Genomic DNA, 22,807 nt, shown 5'->3' with positions numbered 1-22,807 from the left:
AATAACCACTTGCACTGGAGAATACACTGGGAATTATACACTGAAGCATGGCCTGTGGATAATACACTGGAAGTGTCACGTAGCGGATATACTGGAGAATGTCACGAAGAGGATACACTGGAGAATAACACATAGAGAGTACACTGGAAGTGACACGTGGGCCAACACTGGAATAGGTAAACATTTGGGTGACACTGGAGATCAATACGCAGGTTTGCACTATGGATACCACTGGAGATCAATATGCAAGTTTGCACTGTAGGTGTCACCGGAGAGCAATACGCAGATTTGTGCTGTAGATATCACTAGGGGATCAGTATGCAGGTTACACTGTGGAAAGTACTGACGTTTAACACTGGAGATCCAAACGCGGGGTAGCTCTGGGAGGTAGCACTAGAAATCAGTACACCGACTGAAGAATATCTCGTAGAAAGCAACACAGGAATTCAGTACACCGACTGAAGTATATATCGTAGCAAGTAACACTAGAAGTCAGTACACCGACTGAAAAATATCGCGTAGGAAGTAACACCAGAAATCAGTACACTGACTGAAGTATATCGCGTAATCCAATTGGGATTTGGACTTCCAGTGAGCAGGTCGCGGCCGTCTGGTCACGTACCCAGAAACTAACAATGAGAGAAGGTTGCAGGATTGAAAAGAATAACCACTTGCACTGGAGAATACACTGGGAATTATACACTGAAGCATGGCACGTGAGAATACACTGGAAGTGTCACGTAGCGGATATACTGGAGAATGTCACGAAGAGGATACACTGGAGAATAACACATAGAGAGTACACTGGAAGTGACACGTGGGCCAACACTGGAATAGGTAAACATTTGGGTGACACTGGAGATCAATACGTAGGTTTGCACTATGGATACCACTGGAGATCAATATGCAAGTTTGCACTGTAGGTGTCACCGGAGAGCAATATTCAGGTTTGTGCTGCAGATATCATTAGAGGATCAGTTTTTTCAAGTTAAACTGTGGAATTTAACACTGAAGATTCAGGCGCGGGGTAGCTCTAGGAGGTAACACTGGTGATCCAAACGCGGGGTATCTCTGGGAGTTAGCACTGGAAATCTGTACACCGACTGAAGAATATCGCGTTGGAAGTAACACTGGAGATCCAGACGCAGGATAGCTCTGGAATATAACACTGGAGCAAGTCACTGGAAGTGAACACAGCGTGGAGCAAAACAGTCACTGGAATAGTGAAGCGAAGTTGTACAGACACCTTCCTGTTTCCCGGAGTCCTGCTTTATACCCTTAGTTAGCTGTCCATTTTAGGAGAGAGTCAGCTGAGAGCTGGCAAGGCTACCATTGGATGAGGGGCAAGTCAGGTGATACAGACCAACATGGCTGCACCCATGACCGCCCCCGCAGGAACCAGGATGCATGCATGGAAGTCCTAGCAGACCCAGGGGAGAATACTCAGCATGCCACCTGCGCTGGAGTCAGACCGTCTGGGAAATCAAGAACGCCGGTGCCGCAGTGAGTAGCGGCCGATCCCAGGCCGCATCCTGACAATGGATATGCGATAAGTGCTCAAATAGGAAGTGTGTCAGGAACACTTAGATATGACTGGCTATATGTGTCAGGAATACTAGATATGAGTCCATATAGTACACACTAGGAATATGTGCACTCCACAGAAGATGACTGTATATAATACTGATAGTCTGCATGCTGAGACAGGTACTGCATTTAGATATTTGCAGCCTGCAGCTGGATCTGCATGCTGGTATATACAGAATGTAAGAATAGAATGTAAGCTGTCACAAGCAGAGCCTTCTTCCCCTTACTCATACAATTGTCTACTCCTACTCCCCACAAGGGCACCTAACACTTTGTTGCTGATGTCCTGCTGCTTATTTGAGTGTTATGATTGCTATTGCAGCAACGTTCATAAACTATGTTCTTGTTCAGCATTGTTTTGAACTGTAATTGGCAGTTTTCTAGTTTGATCATTTGTTTATGTACTTTATGTACGATGTGGAACCCTTGTGATGCCATATAAATAGAGGATATTAATAATACAGGCTGAGGCTGTACACTGGTACATGCTGGCTGAAGCTGCACGCTGGTATATGCAGACTCTAAATGCATGCTGCTATATGTAGATTATATCATCACTCTGAGATATACAAGTAAGGAACTGGAACTGCATGTTATTATAAGCAGGCTGAAGCTGGACCTACACACTGGAATATGCAGGCTGAAGCAAAGAAGCACACTGGTGTTTGATTAGGACTGAGCACCAAACAGAGACAGGAAGCAAAAGGAGACAAGTTCTCTCAACTGGGAGCTGTAGAGCACAGGAGTACTCGTAGGAGTCAAAAGTCAGAACTGCTGACACTGGAACCGTGAACCTGGCAATGAGCAAGTGAGGGGTTTAAATAGGGCACTCTGGTCAGTCATTGATTGCACAGGTCATGTGGAAACTGATTCCTCAGGGATTGGACAAATCCGGAGTCAGCTAACCAAAGCAAGATGGCGGCGCCTATGCCACTCTGGCATCAGGAGGAACGCCAACAACAGTTGCTAGGTAGTCACAACAGATTGGAAAGTACTGGTCAATGGGAACATGCCAGTTAATGACATTGCAGCATCGGATGCGGAAAGAAAGTCTGAGAGCCGCTTTGTGACACCATCTCCAGTCCTCGAGGCAATTGGGTATTTTGGCCTTACAATCATTGGACTTTTTCGCTGGGCTTTGCTTGTAAATTATATGTATACATGAACAAAGTGACAAGCATACCACAATGTCAAGTAGTGCCTTGCTTCTCTTTTGTTGCACATATCACAGTATTTGCTCATCGTAACCATTCTATATTAAACTGTATTCTACATTTATGTATATATCTCCTAATTTTCTAGGAGGTAGTGAATTAAAACACAATTCTCCCTCCTTCTCTGGGAATATGAATTTCTCATTGTATAATTAAATGTTATATAAAAAGCTATCTTCCTAAATACTCTTTTCTCCTAACACAATTTCTCAGAGGATGCATAAATAAATCAAAATTAGCATCAATTAAGTTGAAAAAAAATATCCACTATAAAATCCTTCAGTAAATCAAATATTTAATGTTACACAGACAAAACTAAACCATTTGATTATATTTATTTAAATTTATTTGTGGTTATAGTGCCAGACCAAATCTCCCTCTTGTAACAAATCTGCATTCTTAATGGACATGTTTTGCTATTAAAAACCAAAGCTGCTCAGACTACAGTCTGAGTGGCACCCAAAAGATTATTAGGAGCAGGATAAGTATCTCAATTAAGCATTTTGTTTCATTTTGTGGGATAAAGTATGCACTCTGGTATATACAATGTTGTATATTCTTTCGCTTGTTCATTCAATCTATGATCTAAACATCAAAGAACTTGTGGAAGTTATACCAGACTTATTGCACAATGCTTTATATAATAATTATTTTTGAAAATTATTACTGACTTATTGTTTGACGAAATATGAATGATTACTTTAATTTCTGCACATTGATTTATACTTATTTATATTGTGCCAACATATTTTGTTGGTTTTACCCATTTAATTCAGTAATAAAACAAGACTGGGTAAAGCAGACAGAGAGGTAAGAAAGTCCTGCTAGTTATCTTTAGGGATGAGCGGGTTCGGATTTCTGAAATCCAAACCCCCCCTGAGCCCCCCCGATCCGAGTAGTATCCGAGTCAGGCTCGACTTCTCCCGCCTGACTCGGATCTGAAATCGAGGCAAAACGTCATCATCCCGCCTTCCGGATCTCGCGGGTTTTGGATTCTATAAAAGGTCCCCGCATCGGCGCCATTTCTCACTCCGGCTGTGGACAGTGAAGAGGGAGGGTGGGAGCTAGGGCTGGCTGGGTTGTGTTGTGTTGCTGTTGTCCATAGGGGCTGTGTCCACTCAGTCCATAGGGGCTGACTGGGCTGTGTTGTGCTGCTGTTGTCCATAGGGGCTGGCTGGGCTGTGTTGTTCTGCTGTCATAGGGGCTGGTTGGGCTGTGTTGTGCAGTCAGTTGTCCTTAGGGGCTGTGTCCACTCCAAAGTCTATAGGGGCTGGCTGGACTGTGTTGTGCAATGGCCCTGATTCAGAGCCGGACGCTCTGACAGAACGCTCGCTCTGAATCAGGGCCTTCCTTCTTGATTTTTAGAGCGGCCCCCTGTGACCACCCACAGCTATAGCGAGGGGCCAGGAAGATGGTCGTGATGGTCAAGACCATCGCGACCATCGTGCTTGCGACGAGACCCTTTTGGTAGGGTCTCATTGCAGCAAGCCCTGGAGTGCTTTCGGCTCAAACAGAGCCGAAAGCACTCCCACTGACATCACTTGTGATGTCAGTGGGGCCGGCCCCAGACGGTAGGCGTTCCCATGGGAACACCTCCGTCTGGTCAGCCACGCCCCTGGCACGCCCACCAAAGGGGGTGTGCTGTCACTAAACATCGACAGCACGCCCCCTTTGGTATGAGACCTGGAGCGACGGTTTGCCCGTCGCTATCCGTGTCTTGCGCAAGCCCACGACGGAGCCGGCTCCGTCATGCGCACTGGGCCACCATCGACCCGCTTGCGAGCGGGTCTGAATCAGGCCCAGTGTCCCATGAAGGCTGTAGTCCTAGACGGGTGCTGTAGTATTGTCCAGGGGGTGATCTGTGCATCAGGGGTGCTCCCCCAAAGTGCACTCCAAAAAAAAATATTATTTTTTTCTGTGTTTGTGAATTGTGTGCGCAGTAGCCACTCGTGCATCAACAAAGGAGCAGCGCCAAGCGTGCGCCTGTGTCCCATAAGTAAAGGACCGGCTGGCCTATCCGTTAAAGGGTGCTGTAACCCCCAAAGTGCACTCCAAACAAAATAAAAAATTATTTTCTGTGTTTGTGAATTGTGTGCACTGTGGCTGCACGTGCATCAACAAAGTAGCGCCAAGCGTGCGCCTGTGTCATAAGTAAAGGGCCGGCTGGCTCATCTCTTAAAGGGTGGTGTAAGCTCCCAAAGTGCACTCCAACAAAAAAAATAACATTTTCTTCTGTGTTTGTGAATTGTGTGCACTGTACGTGCATCCTCAAAGCAGCAGCTCCAAGCGTGCGTATGTCTGTTAAAGGATGGTGTAACCCCCAAAGTGCGCTCCACAAAAAATAAAAAATTCTTCTTGTTTTCTGTGTTTGTGTGTGAAATGTATGCGCAGTAGCCGCACCTGCATCCTCAAAGCAGCAGCGACAAGCGTGCGTCTGTCTGTTAAAGGGTGGTGTAACCCCCAAAGTGCGCTCCACAAAAAATAAAAAATTCTTCTTTTTTTTCTGTCTTTGTGAATTGTGTGGGCTGTAGCCGCACCTGCATCCTCAAAGCAGCAGCGCCAAGCGTGTGCGTCTGTCTGTTAAAGGGTGGTGTAACCCCCAAAGTGCACTCCACTAAAACTAAACAATTCTTTTTTTCTGTGTTTGTGTGTCCGAAATGTATGCGCATTAGCCGCACGTGCATCAACACAGCAGCAGTGCCAAGCGTGCACCTGTGTCATAAGTCAAGGGCCGGTTTGGACATCTGGTCCGGACTGAAGGACGTGCCAACAATTTCTGACATGTCTACTGTCACTGCGTATGATACTGTCACCACTGACAGAATGGTGGAGGATTACATTGGTGACGGCATCCAAGTAGGGAGGTCAGACAGTCTATAACTGTACTGGCAGGAAAAAGAGGCAATTTGGAGGCCCCTGTACAAACTGGCTCTATTTTACCTGAGTTGCCCCCCCTCCAGTGTGTACTCCGAAAGAGTGTTTAGTGCAGCCGGGAACCTTGTCAGCGAAAGGCATAGGAGGTTGCTTCCACAAAATGTGGAGAAGATGCTGTTCATAAAAATGAATAATCAACTCTTCCAGGGAGACCAGTCTCCAGAACGTACAGAGGGACCTGTGGTGGTGGATTCCATTGGGGACGAATTAATACTCTGTGAGGATGAGGATGTACACAACACTGAAGAGGGTGAAGAATCGGTGGATGAAGAGGATGAGGATGACATCTTGCCTCCGTAGAGCCAGTTTGTGCATGGACAGATTAATTGCCAGCTTGTTTTGTGGGGGCCCAATCGAACCAATCATTTCAGCCACCGTCGTGTGGCAGACCCTGGCATGTCCTGTTTATACAACATAAGGGTGGATGGGAGGGCCCAAGGACAATTCCATCTTGCACCTCTTTTTTTTTTTTTTGCATTATGTACTGTTTGGGGCCTAGTTTTTCAAACTGCCATCCTGTCTGCCACTGCAGTGTCACTCCTAGATGGGCCACGTGTTTGTGCCGCCCACTCGTGTCGCTTAGCATAGTCATCCAGCTACCTCGGTGCAACCTTTTGGACATAAAAACACTATTGTGAGGTGTTCAGAATAGACTGAAAATGAGTGGAAATTAAGGTTATTGAGGTTAATAATAGCATAGGAGCAGAAAAACCCACAAATTCTGTGATTTTAGCTGTTTTTATGCTTTTTTTCCAAAAAATACAGATCCAAAACACAAAACCCAGAACCTAAAACACGGAAGGATGGTTTTGGCAAAACCAATCCAGATCCAAAACACGAAGAAAGATCCATATCCAAAACCAAAACACAAAACACGAAAATTGGCTGGTGCACACCCCTAGTTATCTTATAATCTGTAGATTGTGCAGGACTTTATAAAATAGCCGTAGCTGTACACATAATTTGTTATTTGACATTTAGGGGGGGAATTCAATTACCCTCTATAAATTACCGCAGGTTAAAACGGGAGGTAGCTTCTGGCTTTAGCGCCCAGGGCTATTCATTTAGCCTCCTACATTTACCCGATAACCTTGTTAGCGCACATTGAACATGTGCGATAACATGTGTTATTAGGTGTTAACGCACAGGATCTGTGATAGGTTGACGGCCCTGTGCATTAACTTGCTGTTATCACTCAATAAGTGCACAGTTAACGGGGGTTTCTCTTCGAGTCTCAGGAGACCCAAAAAGAAATCCCCTATAAGCAGGGCTAATTAAATACAGGCCATTGATCATTTAGCACCCGTTCAGTTAATGGGGCTTATTGAATCCCACCCTAATATTAATTCTCATAGGAATATGTCTGTTATTTTGTTTGTCTTTGCACTTTTCATTTACTAAAACTAGGATTCAGCTGTTTAGATGAGGTGATGCTGGTATTCAGGGGTATTTTGCGCTTTTTTCTGACTGTTTTTCATGACACACAAATGTTAAAGTTTTGACATAAATAATCCTGTAATAAATAATAAGTATGAGGTTTTTGTGGCATTTCCAAATAACATTGTGTTTGTATACAATCCATGTTATATTGTATTGTTTAATTTTCGCATATTCTGTATATTGGATAGATTTTACATCAGACAGATTAAACCGCATGAAGTCTAGGCTTAGTTGCATATCCACTAAAATGAGCGATTGAACGATTACGACATCGTTATCGTTCAATCGCTCAATAATCGTTCATAAATCGTGCAGTAAAATGTCGAAAGCAACCAGCGATGCGCGCTCCCGCTGGTCGTTTTTGACATCTATTATCGCCTGACCATGCAGGCCAACCTGCTGGTATCGACAGGATCAGCCTGTTCGGGGATGAGGGAGAGTGCCTGCACTGAACGACATATCGTTCAGTGTGGGCAGATTGGGGGTCATTCAGACCCGCTCGTGAGCGTCAGTACGCTCGTAAGCGGGTCGATGTTCCCCACTGCGCATGCGCACGACGGAGGGAGCTCCGTCGTGCGCATGCGCGAGACCCGGGGAGCGACGGGCTTTTCATCGCTCCGGGTCTCACACCAAAGGGGGCGTGCTGTCGATGTTGATTGACAGCACGCCCCCTTTGGTGGGCGTGCCGGGGGCGTGCCTGCCAGACGGAGGCGTTCCCATGGGAACGCCTACTGTCTGAAGCCGGCCCCACTGACATCACTAGTGATGTCAGTGGGAGTGATTTTGGCTCTGATAGAGCCAAAATCACTCCAGGGCTTGCAGCAGGGAGACCCTACCGCAGGGTCTCGGTCGCAACTCCGATGGTCGCGATGGTCAAGACTATCGCGACCATCTTTTTGGCCGCTCGCATATGCTGTGGGTGGTCACCCACAGCTATACGAGCGGCCAGGAGGCCGCTCCATTTTCATGGAGGAGGGCCCTGATTCAGAGCGAGCGCTCTGGTCAGAGCGTTCAGCTCTGAATCAGGCCCTTTATCCACTGCACATGGTGATTAACGATTGTACGATTACAATGTTGTAATCGTACAGTCGTTCCACTCTCGTGTAGTGGATACGCACCTTTAGTCTGCTGACTAAGCAAAGTGTGCTTTGCTTAGTCAACAGACATCAATATTGAAACATATATTGTCCAACATACGTAATTGTGAAAATCTTTTGTCTATTTGTGCTTCTCTATCTAGAGCTTTCCCAGCATAATCCCATTTCTGGCTACATTTATAGTATTAAAGTTTGATTATTTGGGTCATTCCATGTGACTCGTGTTACATTTTATGTTAATTTTTAGAAGTTTAAATGCACCATCCACAAAAATGAAACTGAAATTCAACATTTCACAAATATGACAATGATGTATGGGGTAGGTAGTCCTAATTAATGTTTAGAAGCTGAAAAAATGTACACTCTTGGTAGTTAAATGTTATTGTTTATATGCTTGACTCATGTTATAACAGAATGAAAGGAGCTGAGGGGACTTATATATTTATTTAAACCTGCTTTCCTAATTATTTTTGCAATATGATTGTTATACTATACACTTATAAGACCCTAAACTTATGATTGACACAAAAACAACCTGAATGTTAACCAAACTATACTTAAATTTAGTTTTGACATGTGACTCATGTTACATACGAATGTGACTCACATTACATTTCTGTCCCCACTCAAAGGGCTCTGATACAAATTACTCAAACCTGTAGAATCCACGTGATTTAATCAATGTAGGCCTGTTTATCTTCCTGACGAACTGTGAAGATGTATAAAATATTTAATCTGATGATGATGGCCATTTCCAGTTGCTGACAGTTTGCTCCATTGTGCTCACTAAGTATTCACCATCTCTGATGATCTCCTTGATCTTACCTGGGTAACTCTTTCCAACATATTCAACAAGTAACCAGTTACCAATGTTCACTACAACATTTGAAGTCACTGTTACATTTACATTAAGTTCATCAGTAGAAAGAAATTAAGTTGAAAATGTCTTGGCATCTGCTGTGACACAATTTTAATTTTCATGTATTGTGTCCTATATTTCAATGAAAGACTCATTTACATTTAAAGATGAACTTGCAAATGCAAAAACATCAATGTTCATTCATTTTCTTACACAAGTATATTTACATGACTGTATTGATTTATTGGTACTTAATTTGTGCTTAAAATAGCATTCTAGTACTCACAGTTAGAAGGTAACATATGTTAAAACTATATGGACTAAGGCCACATACCATAAAACCATTAAAATATAATGACTAACAATTAAGTATGGACATTGTCAGTGAAGGTGGGGTCCATACAAATTCTAGGAGCCTCAAGTACATGCAGTCATGCCTCCTTAACAACTTAACTGGCTAATACTTTTTCCAAAAACCGTTCAGAAATTTTCTGGGTCTTTTATGATTGAATTAGGGGCCTCTTTCAGAGACGTACGCAAAGCCGATGGTCTGCGTACATCTCCAATGGTGGGGACTCACAGATGATCTGATGCTGTCAGAAGGCATCTTTTCTCCTCAGATGCCCCCTGATGCATTCACATCACTGCTCTATCGAAAGACGTATTGATGGCCAATGGTTTTAAACCATCTTCAGAGGACCGTCGATGGAGTTCTACGCATACATGCACAGCCCACAGATATTTTACCAGGGGCCGACGATGATTCCTTGATATCAGGGCTGCCACAAACACACTTGCCATGAGACTTTTTACAATAATACTGATATAAAAAAAAATAAAACAAATAAAAATAGCAAAATAAAAATTATATATATCGATTTCATCGATATAGTGAAAATCGATATATCGATGATGGGGGGCTGCCAAAGGGGGAAGAGGAGCAACTAAGTTTATATTTCTCCAGCGGCTGCAGAGGAGGAGCAGTCACCCAGCAATGGATTTCCTCGGCGGGGGTGCTGCCGGGCTGCCGATCACTGCAACCAGCAGTGGTTGGCACGCAATATGGGAGGATCCAGAGGTTCAGAGGGACTGGGAGGTCCCTGTGAGATGGGCGGCTGCTGGAAGATTATCTGTCTTTGACTGGTCGCATCTGATGCGACTACTCCAGGCAAGTGGTTAACTATAGCTATCAACATTTGAATACTTACTATTCAATTAGTGCACTCTGGTCGTTAATTCAAAATATTTTAGTTTACAAAAATCTTAATTTAAAAAATTGTACAACATCAGACATTCAAAAATAAAAGCTAGAGAGTTTGTCTAAAGGCATCTTTTGTTTAATGGGAGGGTGACCATATAACCTTGTGAAATCAAGTTGTATATTGTATGTTTGTGTTCACAAAATACAGGATGTACAGATATACCATATGGATTACTAGACATAAAAGTCAACTTTGGGTAGAGGGAATTCCTGCGATTGATGTCTTTCAATCTGATGTACAGACTTGCCATGAATTATTTAGTAGTATTTATTTATAAGGCGCCAACATATTCCACAATGCAATGGGAGTGAAAATCAAGGCAATTTACTGTATGACATTATTTCAATTTTCATTCAATCAGTAATGACATAGGAGAGCTATAATAATAATGTTACTAAATATAAGGATCAACAGGTTTTCCTAGCAGAATAAATGCTAGTGTGAACCATTATTTGTAATGAAGAGGATTGACCACTCTGTTCAAATACAGCTAATTGCAAATATATAATGCATAATTTTTTTTTTTCTTCTGTGCACTTATGATGTCGTGCTTCTGAACAGAAAGTCTTATTACTATTGAACAGCATACAGGAAGCCACTCAGAGACTGTTTGTAAAGATATTAGGTGTAGTTGTTGTTTCACAATGACTTTTCTTGTTTATCAACATGTATTATATTTTAAGTTTGTTGATTTAGATATCCAGAAGATAACTTTTTAAGCTAAAGGTGCGTACACACGGGACGACTGCACGACGATCAGATAACGATAACGATCGTTATTTGATTATTCTGCATGTGTTGGATGATCGTTATCGAACATCCAACACATGCATTAACCTATAACGACCCGCGATTAACGATCACGGATCCCTATAGTAAACAGGCTAACATGCTCGAAATCGACCATGTATGCCGGTTTTCCCGGGAGACGGACGATGGTCGATAACGACCATTCGTGCCCCCGCATCGACCATCGTTTGGTCATTTGCAGGGGCATTACAGTGAACGATAACGATAAGATCCTTATCGTTATCGTTTAAATCGTTCACTTTATCTGAACGTGTGTACGCAATTTAACTGATAATAATATATGTATAAAATAAGCCTATATTTTATTTAAGCAACATTTTTTGATTTGTGTATCTTGGGTGTTTGCATTGTATACTGAAGATTATTAGTTATGTAAATACTTTTATTATATCTCGACAGCTTATCAGGTGCCATCAGTCTCGTGGAGGAGCATGTGGAGATAATATTCAGTCTTATACTGCCACTGTGATTAGTGCTGCGAAAGTAAGTATGGACCAACTTCTGAAATGCAAATTAAATTATATGGTGCATAAACTTACATACCTCCCAACATCCTTGTTTTATGCGAAACCATCCCATTTTGAAGGAACTGTCCGATTCTGGTACAATTTGGTGATTACACTGTTGTATTCCCTTTCAGTGTGGCGTTACAGTGGTATTTTTAGGAAGGGATGAGGGCAAATTTACTCTTAATGCTAGGCATGCCGTCTGTGACAAGGATATGCCCCATACAGCCCTAGACAACCCCCTCTTTCTTAAACACATACGAAGTCCATCCTAGCTATTCTTCTTCTTCCACATTATTTCATATCATTATGCATTTTTTATTTTTGCCATGACCTACAATGCAAGGTTCACTTTTGATGATATTTTACAGATTTCCCATTTAGATCTAACATCTAAAGTATGAATATGATGTGACATAAACAAGAAGTGATTGTAGTTTTTGTTATCTTATACTAGTAAAAGTATCCCTCAGATCCCACCGCATCATTTTTGTGTTTTTGGTATATTGGCTGAAACAGCTGAATACCCAAATACTATTCTACAACGCTCTATAACTGGTAACTTGGATGATTTAGCTTATATTAAACTGAAGCTTAAATTTACGTCATGTCAAGATTCCTTCTAAATTATGTGCAAAATCACTCTCTGTCTCTGGGTTGCAGTAGCAATCGATGGCAGATTCAAATGAGATGATAGGGATTTACCATTGCTCCACCACCTCCTGCTCTCTGATTGGTGGATGATCTGTGCCATCCATCAATCAGTGCACTAATGCAGCAACGTGCTGCCTGGTCTCTCCATTGTGTTTAATGCACAATAGTGTGGCCTGAAAGGATGCACTATCTAATTCTCAGCTTCAAGACACATCTATGTAGTTGTGGCCACAGGCAACCTGCCCCTGCTAGAGCCAATCGTGCTGCTCCCTGGATCTGCCAATGGTGGTATTATTTACTTTACAGTGGCAGTCTTAACTTGACATAAGCCCTAGAAAACCAAAAGCTCTATGTGGTTTTTATCATTATTAATATTATTATTAAATTATACAACATTTTGTTATCTTTTTTTTTGCTATCCTGAGATGGATTATTTCAGTACATGTATTGGCTCGATTCTTGTTAAATAGACTTCTCCATACTTAACGAGTTAATATTAATACAAAATAATGAACAATTCTTGTATATTCCAAGTGTTTTAAAACTGTGTTGGAGAAGAGCTGGTTTGCATTATGCGATTCTCTTGTCTGACCTTAGTATCCCCATAAGATAGAGAGACTGCGAAATCTACTTGGAAATACATGAAAGAAACAAAAGAAAAGAGCGTCTAGAAAGGTTATTTGGCTCCCAAGAGACAATGCTTTTGACATTTGACAAATTTTATTTCTTCACCACAAAAAAAGAGTATGTCTTAATTTTGGTTAGTGAGCTTTAAGCTGACTACACATGTTGATTTAATGATATCCATCTTTGTTGCATTTGAGATATTATAGACTTGGATTTTACAGTAAAGGGGCACTGCTTATTAGAGAAAATAATGAGGAACCATTATTGTACAATTTAACTCATGGAATATGAACTAAGAATCAGCCATGTAGACTCTCCCATTACCCACTGCAGGAGCCGGAAGGGAGCCGGCTCTTGCAGTGGGAGCTCAGCAGTCAATGAGAGTCTGTCTGACTCTCATTGGCTGCTGGTTAACACACATTGCCGCCGCGCGGCGGTGATGTGTGTGCAGCAGCAGCAGCCAATGAGAGTCTGTCTGACTCTCATTGGCTGCAGGTTAACACACACATCGCTGCTGTACTGGCGGCGATGTGCGTGTTACTGCACAGCCTGTGACCGCCCGCCTCCCATCCTCCTCCTGGCGCTATTGGGTAAGCGCTCAGGGGGAGGGAAGGTCTCGGCTGTGCAGCAAAGGACCGGCGCTGGCACAGCGAAGCCTAGCGCCAGTCCTTTGTAAATGTGTACCGTGGCCGGCGCCCCACCCGCGCCGCCGGTCCTACAGCGCCCCGGGCACACGCCCTGCTCGACCCCCCTTAGTTACGCCACTGCCTGTGCCCTATGTAAACCTCTTGTCTTCACTTGTACCATTGCTTGACAAGGCTCTGTACAGCTCAAATGTATCCTTTTACTTTGGCTAGTATGCTGTAAGTCTCAATAAACACTTTGGTGTTTCTCCTGACATTTAGAGTATCGTGCATTTCTCAACTTTATATGAACTCATTTATGTTACCCATCAGTACCTAAGATATCATGTCTCTCTCTCTCTTTCTCTCTCTCTCTCCCCCCCATAAGTTTGAGGCTTAACTCAGAGACTTGCAAATAGTGTACCCACTTGTGGTCAACGTTTCGGGGATTATGCTGTCATGTGGAAGGGGACTAGAGCCCCGAAATGCTAACCTCAAAATAGAGTGCCGCCTCATACTTATGGATGATATGTTTGGGGGCATTGGCCCCCGAGGAGGGCACCAGAGCCAGATCCTGTGTTAGGCGTGAGTTGGAGACAGGAGTGCCGGGGCACATCGTTTCAGTATGTGTGTGTGTGTATATTATATACACACACACGGGTGGATTGGGATGCCGGGCCGTTTCCCGCTGGATCGGCCACATTGTTCCCTTTAGGGGCTGCCACCCAGCCCACCCTTCATTCACCCCTATTCCACTACAGCTGGCTGGGCTGCCGCCATCGGAGCTCTGATCAGGCAGTGCACTGATGTAAACAAATGGCCAACGGGGGAGCTGCTGCGCATGCCCAGCAGCAGCTCCTCCCATAAGCTTTGCGGAGCCCGTCAGTTACTACAGACGGCTCAGCCTACAGCTCGTCAGCTCGTCAGCGGCCCGCCCCCTCTCCAGCTCCTTCGCTGCAGTGCACACACATGACCCGGCGCTGACCTGCTATCCTGCCATTCTGCCAAGACCAGCTTCATGTGAGTTAGCCTGTATACATATGGGCCATACCCTTTAGTGGTCGGTGGCCAGTCAGCCAGCCGTTCATTGACTCACCCTCCCCCGGGCCTCCACTCCCCGTCCAGCTGTGTGTGTGTATATATACAGAGTATATACAGTCAGGTCCATAAATATTGGGACATTGACAGAATTTTCAGATTTTGGGGGTCATTCAGACCCGCTCGTGAGCGGCAGTGCGCTCGCAAGCGGGTCGATTTGTTCCCCACTGCGCATACGCACGACGGAGGGAGCTCCGTCGTGCGCATGCGTGAGACCCGGAGAGCGACGGGCTTTCCATCGCTCCGGGTCTCGCACCAAAGGGGGCGTGCTGTCGATGTTGATTGACAGCACGCCCCCTTTGGTGGGCGTGCCGGGGGCGTGCCTGCCAGACGGAGGCATTCCAATGGGAATGCCTACCCTCTGAAGCCGGCCCCACTGACATCACTAGTGATGTCAGTGGGAGTGATTTTGGCTCTGATAGAGCCAAAATCACTCCAGGGTTTGTGGCAGGGAGACCCTACCGCAGGGTCTCCGTCGCAAGTCCGATGGTCGCGATGGTCAAGACCATCGCGACCATCATCATGGCCGCTCGCATATGCTGTGGGTGGTCACCCACAGCTATACGAGCGGCCGGGAGGCCGCTCCATTTTCATGGAGGAGGGCACTGGCTCTGAATCAGGCCCTTTGGCCTCTATTCACCACCACAATGGTTTTGAAATGAAACAAGCAAGATGTACTTTAACTGCAGACATTCAGATTTAATTTGAGGGTAATTACATCCAAATCGGGTGAACGGTGTAGGAATTACAACAGTTTCAATATGTGCCTCCCACTTTTTAAGGGGCCAAAAGTAATGGGACTATCAACTCAAAAGCTATTTCATGGACAGGTGTTGGGCTATTCCCTCATTATTTCATTATCAATTAAGCAGGTAAAAGGTCTGGAGTTGATTCTAGATGTGACATTTGCCTTTGGAATCAGTTGCTGTCAACTCTCAATATGAGATCCAAAGAGCTGTCACTATCAGTGAAGCAAGCCATCATTAGGCTGAAAAATTAAAACAAACCCATCAGAGAGATAGCAAAAACATTAGGTGTGGCCAAATCAACTGTTTGGAACATTCTTAAAAAGAAAGAACGCACCGGAGAGCTCAGCAACACCAAAAGACCCGGAAGACCACGGAAAACAACTGTGGTGGATGACAAAAGAATTATTTCCCTGGTGAAGAAAAACCCCTTCACAACAGTTGGCCAAATCAAGAACACTCTCCAGGAGTAGGTGTATATGTGTCAAAGTCAACAATCAAGAGAAGACTTCACAAGAGTGAATATAGAGGGTTCACCACAAGATGCAAACCATTGGTGAGCCACAAAAACAGGAAGACCAGATTAGACAACATCTAAAAAAGCCATTACAGTTCTGGAACAACATCCTATTGACAGATGAGACAAAGATCAACTTGTACCAGAGTGGTGGGAAGAGAAGAGAAGGAAAGGAACTGCTTATGATCCAAAACATACCACCTCATCAGTGAAGCATGGTGGTGGTAGTGTCATGGCGTGGGCATGTATGGCTGCCAATGGAACTGGTTCCCTTGTATTTATTGATGATGTGACTGCTGACAAAAGCAGCAGAATGAATTCTGAAGTGTTTTGGGCAATATTATAAGCTCATATTCAGTCAAATGCTTCAGAACTCATTGGACAGCGCTTCACAGTGCAGATGGACAATGACCCGAAGCATACTGCAAAAGCAACCAAAGAGTTTTGTAAGGCTAAAAAGTGGAATGTTATGCAATGGCCAAGTCAATCCCCGGACCTGAATCCGATTGAGCATGCATTTCACTTGATGAAGACAAAACTGAAGGGAAAATGCCCCAAGAACAAGCAGGAACTGAAGACATTTGCAGTAGAGGCCTGGCAGAGCATCACCAGGGATGAAACCCAGTGTCTGGTGATGTCTATGCATTCCAGACTTCAGGCTGTAATTGTCTGCAAAGGAGTTGCAACAAAGTATTAAAAAGTGAAAGTTAGATTTAGGATTGTTTAGTTTGTCCCATTACTTTTGGCCCCTTAAAAAGTGGGAGGCACATATAGAAACCGTTGTAATTCCTACACCGTTCACCTGATTTGGATGTAATTACCCTCAAATTAAATCTGAAAGTCTGCAGTTAAATCACATCTTGTTTGTTTCATTTCAAAGCCATTGTGGTGGTGAATAGAGGACAAAATATGAAAATTCTGTCAATGTCCCAATATTTATGGACCTGACTGTGTATATATATATATATATATATATATATATACCGTGTGTGTATATATATATATATATATATATATATATTACTGTGTTTATGTATATATATATATATATATACATGATACATATGTGTGATATATATACATATTACTTTTCATATATACATATATATTATGTGTATGGTAATTATGTATATTTACTTTATATGCACATATTTACTTATAATATTAATATATACAGTACAGTATTGCAGTGTCAATATATATATGTGTGTGTATGTTCCAGGTCCGGCACTCCAAATCTCAATGTAACCTTGGCCGGTGTAAGGTGCGGCACTCGGCACCATTACAGGAATTGACAAACAGATATGATCAACGTTTAAGTGTTAGTAACACTATCGTCAGCATTCTGAAGATAGTGTTACTAACACTGAAACGTTGATCATATGCGTTTGTCTATGCCTGTTATTGCACACCAAGTGCCGCACCTTACTACTGCTTATATATATATGCATGTATGTATGTATGTATATATATATATATATATATTATATACATATAACTAACAACGGCAGTTACTTTTATGGCAAAGCTCTTGAGTCTGAGAGGACAACATCCTGCCCCTTCGCCATGCCCCGCCCCTTTTCAGACCCCTCCCTTCAATAGACTCCACGCCCTGCTTCTGCTTCCAGAAATTTCCCTGGCTGGTTTTTTGACCCGATCCATATATGTATGTATGTATGTATGTATGTATGTGTATATATATATATATATATATATATATATATATATATACAGTACCAGTCAAAAGTTTGGACACATCTTCTCATTCAATGGTTTTTGTTTATTTAAATTATTTTCAACGTAGTAGATTAATACTGAAGACATCAAAACTATGAAAGTACACATATGGAATTATGTTGTAAACAAAAAAGTGTTAAACAAATCAAAATATGTTTTATATTTTAGATTCCTCAAAGTAGCCCCCTTTTGCTTGGATGACAGCTTTGCTCACTCTTGGCATTCTCTCAATCAGCTTCATGAGGTAGTCTCCTGGAATGGTTTTCCAACAGTCTTGAAGGTGTTCCCAGAGGTGCTGAGCATTTGTTAGCTGCTTTTCCTTCACTCTACGGTCCAACTCGTCCCAAACCAGCTCAATTGGGTTTAGGTCGGGTGATTGTGGAGGCCAGGTCATCTGACGCAGCACTCCATCACTTTCCTTCTTGGTCAAGTAGCTCTTGCATAGCCTGGAGGTGTGTTTGGGGTCATTGTCTTGTTGAAAAACAAATGATGGTCCAGGTAAGCGCAAACCAGATGGGATGACAGGGCGATGCAGAATGCTGTGGTAGCCATGCTGGTTAAGTGTGCCTTGAATTTTGAATAAATCAACCAACAGTGTCACCAGCAAAGCACCCCCACACCATCACACCTCCTCCTCCATGCTTCACAGTGGGAACCACACATGCAGAAACCATCCACTCACTTTCTCTGCGTCTCACAAAGACACAGCGGTTGGAACTAAAAATCTCAAGTTTGGACTCATCAGACCATAGTACAGATTTCCACTGGTCTAACGTCCATTCCTTGTGTTTCTTGGCCCAAACAATTCTCTTCTTCTCATTGTTCATCCTTAGTAGTGGCTTCTTTGCAGCAATACAACCATGAAGGCCTGATTCATGCAGTCTCCTCTAAACAGTTGAAGTTGAGATTTGTCTGCTACTTGAACTCTGTGAAGACTTTACGTGGTCTCTAATCTGAGGTGCTGTTAATTAGCGGTTTCAGAGGCTTGTAACGCTAATGAACTTATCCTCTGCAGCAGAGGTAACTCTTGGTCTTCCTTTCCTGGGGTGGTCCTCATGAGAGCCAGTTTCATCATAGCGTTTGATGGTTTTTGCAACTGCACTTGAGAATACATTCAAGGTTCTTGAAATTTTCCGTAACGACTGACCTTCATGTCTCAAAGTATTGATGGACTGTTGTTTCTCTTTACTGAGTTGAGTGGTTGGTGCCATAATATGGATTACAACAGTAGTCAAATAGTAGTGTCCACTGTGTACTAACCCTACCTCTACTCAACACAACTAATGGTCTCAAACACATTAAGAAGGCAATTAATTCCACAGTTGACAAGGTACACCTGTTAATTCAAAACCATTCCAGGAGGCTACATCATGAAGCTGATTGAGAGAATGCCAAGAATGTGCAAAGCTGTCATCCAAGCAGAAGGGGGCTACTTTGAGGACTCTAAATATAAAACATATTTTGACTTGTTTAACACTTTTTTGATTACAACATAATTCCATATGTGTTCTTTTATAGTTTTGATGTCTTCAGTATTAATCTACTATGTTGAAAATAATTTAAATAAACAAAAACCATTAAATGAGAAGATGTTTCCAAACTTTTGACTGGTACAGTATATATATAATGTAGCCGACGTTAAAAATTTTATTTAAAATATTTTCCTAAGGGTGCATAAAACATAACCACACTTACTAACTTAAATACCAAACAATATCCTGTCATCCTTGACGCCGGATCACACGCTCTGGCGCTGTAACATGACGTCACCAAAAGTGCGAGATCCGGCAGGAAGGACAGCGCACCACGTGAGCTGCAAACAACCTGTATGATAATTAGCTGGTTGTCAAGGATACTCATAAACCAATTATAGAATTCATATAATGAGAAATAAAAAAATTATAGAAAACAAGATAATCCCATAGTCTCATTCAGGCTTTTTGGGGCCAAAGTCTCCAATCGATGTATCCATCTACTTTCTGCTCGCAATAACATCAAAGATCGGTTTCCTCCTCGGGGAGGGAGCGGAATATGGTCTACTGTATAATGCGGTAGCGCAGAGTGGAGAGACTATGTCCCGCTTCATAGAAATGACGGGCCACTGGATGATCACTGTGGTCCGATTGAGGGGCCGTTCTAATAGTAGATCGGTGCATCACCATTCTCTCTTTAAATGCACGCTCCGTTATCCCTACATAATGATGCCTGCAAAGACAACTGATGAGATAGATGACAAATCTCTTAGAACAGGTTACTCGATGAAGAATCTTAAAACGTTTATATATAATTTATACATGCCACATATCGCTGTACTTAATCTGCAGCTTTGTATGCTGAATTTGTATGCAGCTACAATGTGAATAACATTCAAAATTCAGGAAAAGTACAATATGTGCAACTGAAAATAGCCACGTAAAAGCATCATGTTTGCAGCTCACATTTTACACTTAAGTTTTAGATGAAAATGTGTCAAACTGTAAATGACCCCCAATATGTCTGCCCCTGCAGTCTTATTTCAGAGAGTTGCCAATTAATATATAACGAAAATCTACTTAGTAGTAGAAACCACACTCTAGTGCAATATTGAGTTGACTCAATTATCATGGTAAGTATACTTAGCCTGGCAAAAAGTAGTTTTTATCATAGATTTTACAGTATGGCACCATTTAACATAAAAAGTGTGTACGAAAAAAAACGTTTTAAAACAATAGGATTGTCTGTGTACTGTCTAGCAACTAATAATAAACACACGCTCTCTTGTCACCTAATAACTGCCTAAGATACCGCCACTGTCTTTAACCCTGAGGTGGTAAATTGATTTAGCCAAGCTGCATCTGTTTTCTCCTGTTACCTGATAACTTCTTAATGAGTCCTAACAGCTTATGTGAACACAAAGCCATTAGCACTAATGGAAGGGGAGGACATTTGAAATGGCATGGGAAAGGCTAAAGATTACCAGTCGAATTTTTTGCAAATAATACAGACAGCACATGGGAATAGTTTATAATGATCTTGTCTTGATATTTTGGACTAATGGGGCAGGTTAAAAATCGGTGTACAATGTGCTTTATAACTCATGCAAATCCTCTTCCCAACATCGGGGTATACTTAAAGGTCCCTAACACTTTCTTGGACAACATGTGCTAATTTGAAAATGCAAGTTACACAGTGGTACATGTTTTATGTAAAGTGTTGTACAGAGCTTTGCATATACAGACTATTAAATATGATACAATAATAGGTTTAATACACTGTTTTTACACATTGTGTTTTTGGGTTGGGTATGGGATGCCGGTGCACGAGATCCCGGTGGTCAGAAACCCAACGACGGCAACCCAACAGTGTTAGGATACCGACACCTGTCAGTAAGTATCCTAAACCGCCATTCCCACTGCCTATACCTAACCCTAACCCCTCAGCCTAAACCTAACCTCCCCCCGCAGCCTAAATTTAGCCATCCCCCCTAGTGCCTAACCCCAATACTTACTGTCGGGATGCTGGCGCCGGGATTCTATCTGGTGTCTGTATTCCGGAACCGGCATTCTGGGCGTCGGCATCCGGACAGCTGGGATTTAAACTACATCTCGTGTTTTTGTGTGAAATCTGAAATTTAAAAAAATCGAACAAAAAAAACAATATCTAATATTAAATTAATATAGATTAATCACAGACCTTACAATCCAGGGGAAGGTGAACATCCCATAAGAAAAAAAAAAATGATCCATCTGACTGTAGGAACTTCACCTGCATATTCTATAGTTGCTGTCTAGTACAGGATTAAAATGTATCTCCAAGGTGTTAGAGAGGTTGTGCCACTGAGGGCACCTTTCTCCACATCTGGTGGACTTGTCCTAAGATAGTAAATCTTTGGAAGGAAATCATTGGCCTTGTAACCTGTTTACTCACTAAACCTATCCCTTATGATCCTAACTACATTTTACTCCCTTTAGACCTTCCGACAATAACTAGGCACCAAAACAAACTAATGTGCCATATTGTTAATGCAACGAAATGTCAGTTAACATCTGATTGGAAAAAGCTTGACTCTCCTATGCAGTCTTGTCTATCTCGCCTTTGGCATATTTATCGCATGGAATATATGACTAGCATTAATTCTTCTAAATCTTTTGATAAAATATGGAGCCCATGGTTAGCCTCTCAATCTGCCCCCTCCCCTTTTGCCTTATAACAGTAATTTTATTATCATTTATATGGCGCCACAAGTGTTCCGCAGCGCCTTACAAAGTACATAAACAAATAAGTAACCAGTGACTTACAATACAATACAAAGCAGGACATGGACATGTATAATAAACATTGCTATATTAGCGACCTTTACGCCCACATAAGTAGCCAAGTGTTAGTTGCCTTAGTGGGGAGTAAGAGATAAATTAAATTACAGTAGGGAGAAGCACAAGAGGGTAGAGGGCCCTGCTCGAAAGAGCTTACATTCTTTAAGGGAGGGGCAGACAAACAGGAGTGACACAGATGGGGTAGGCGGGGAGGAAGGAAGATGTAGCAGCAAGTTAGGATGAGAGCTGGAAGGCTCTAATGAAGTAGTGGGTCTTAAGAGCTCATTTTCAAGATTGTAGAGAGGTGCAGAGTCTGATGGGGAGAGGGAGGCAGTTCCAAAGGTGGGGAGCAGCGCGGGCAAAATCTTGGAGGCAGGAGTGGGAGGACGTAATCAATTGGCATGAAAGGCGGCGTGTATTAAGTGAATGAAGAGGGCGGACAGAAGAGTGAAGGGAGATGAGATCAGATATATAAATGGGAGAGAAATGGGTGAGGGCTTTGTAAGTGAGTGTTAGAACCTTGAATTGGGTTCTAAAAGGGAAAGGGAGCCAGTGGAGGGCTTGCAAGAGAGGGGAGGCAGATGTAGAGCATTTGGAGAGGAAGATGATTCGAGCAGCAGCATTGAGCACAGACTGGAGAGGAGAGAGATGGGATTTGGGGAGGCCAGATAGGAGGAGGTTACAGTAGTCCAATCTGGAGATGACCAGTAAATGTATGAGGGTTTTGGTGGCATCCTGGCTGAGAAAGGGTCTGATCTAGGGAATATCCTTGAGATGGAAATGACAGGACTGCGAGAGGTTATG

The 22,807-nt window shown here is 42.8% G+C and overlaps 1 protein-coding gene across 6 annotated transcripts in view; it reads left to right on the top strand.

Moving 5' to 3' along the window:
* Window positions 1-22,807, top strand: part of BCAS3 (BCAS3 microtubule associated cell migration factor) — a 1,455,708-nt gene that overhangs the window by 324,881 nt on the left and 1,108,020 nt on the right. For all 6 annotated transcript variants that reach the window (XM_088446353.1, XM_088446352.1, XM_088446357.1 and 3 more), the window contains one exon: window positions 11,603-11,686. In XM_088446353.1, the coding sequence (XP_088302479.1) occupies window positions 11,603-11,686 (84 nt within the window). The remainder of the gene's footprint in view (window positions 1-11,602; window positions 11,687-22,807) is intronic.

The sequence above is a fragment of the Taudactylus pleione genome, unplaced genomic scaffold (assembly GCF_031769625.1).
Source record: "Taudactylus pleione unplaced genomic scaffold, aTauple2 ptg000397bl, whole genome shotgun sequence".
Classification (NCBI taxonomy): Eukaryota; Metazoa; Chordata; class Amphibia; order Anura; family Myobatrachidae; genus Taudactylus; species Taudactylus pleione.
This window is presented reverse-complemented; position numbering and strand designations above follow the sequence as displayed.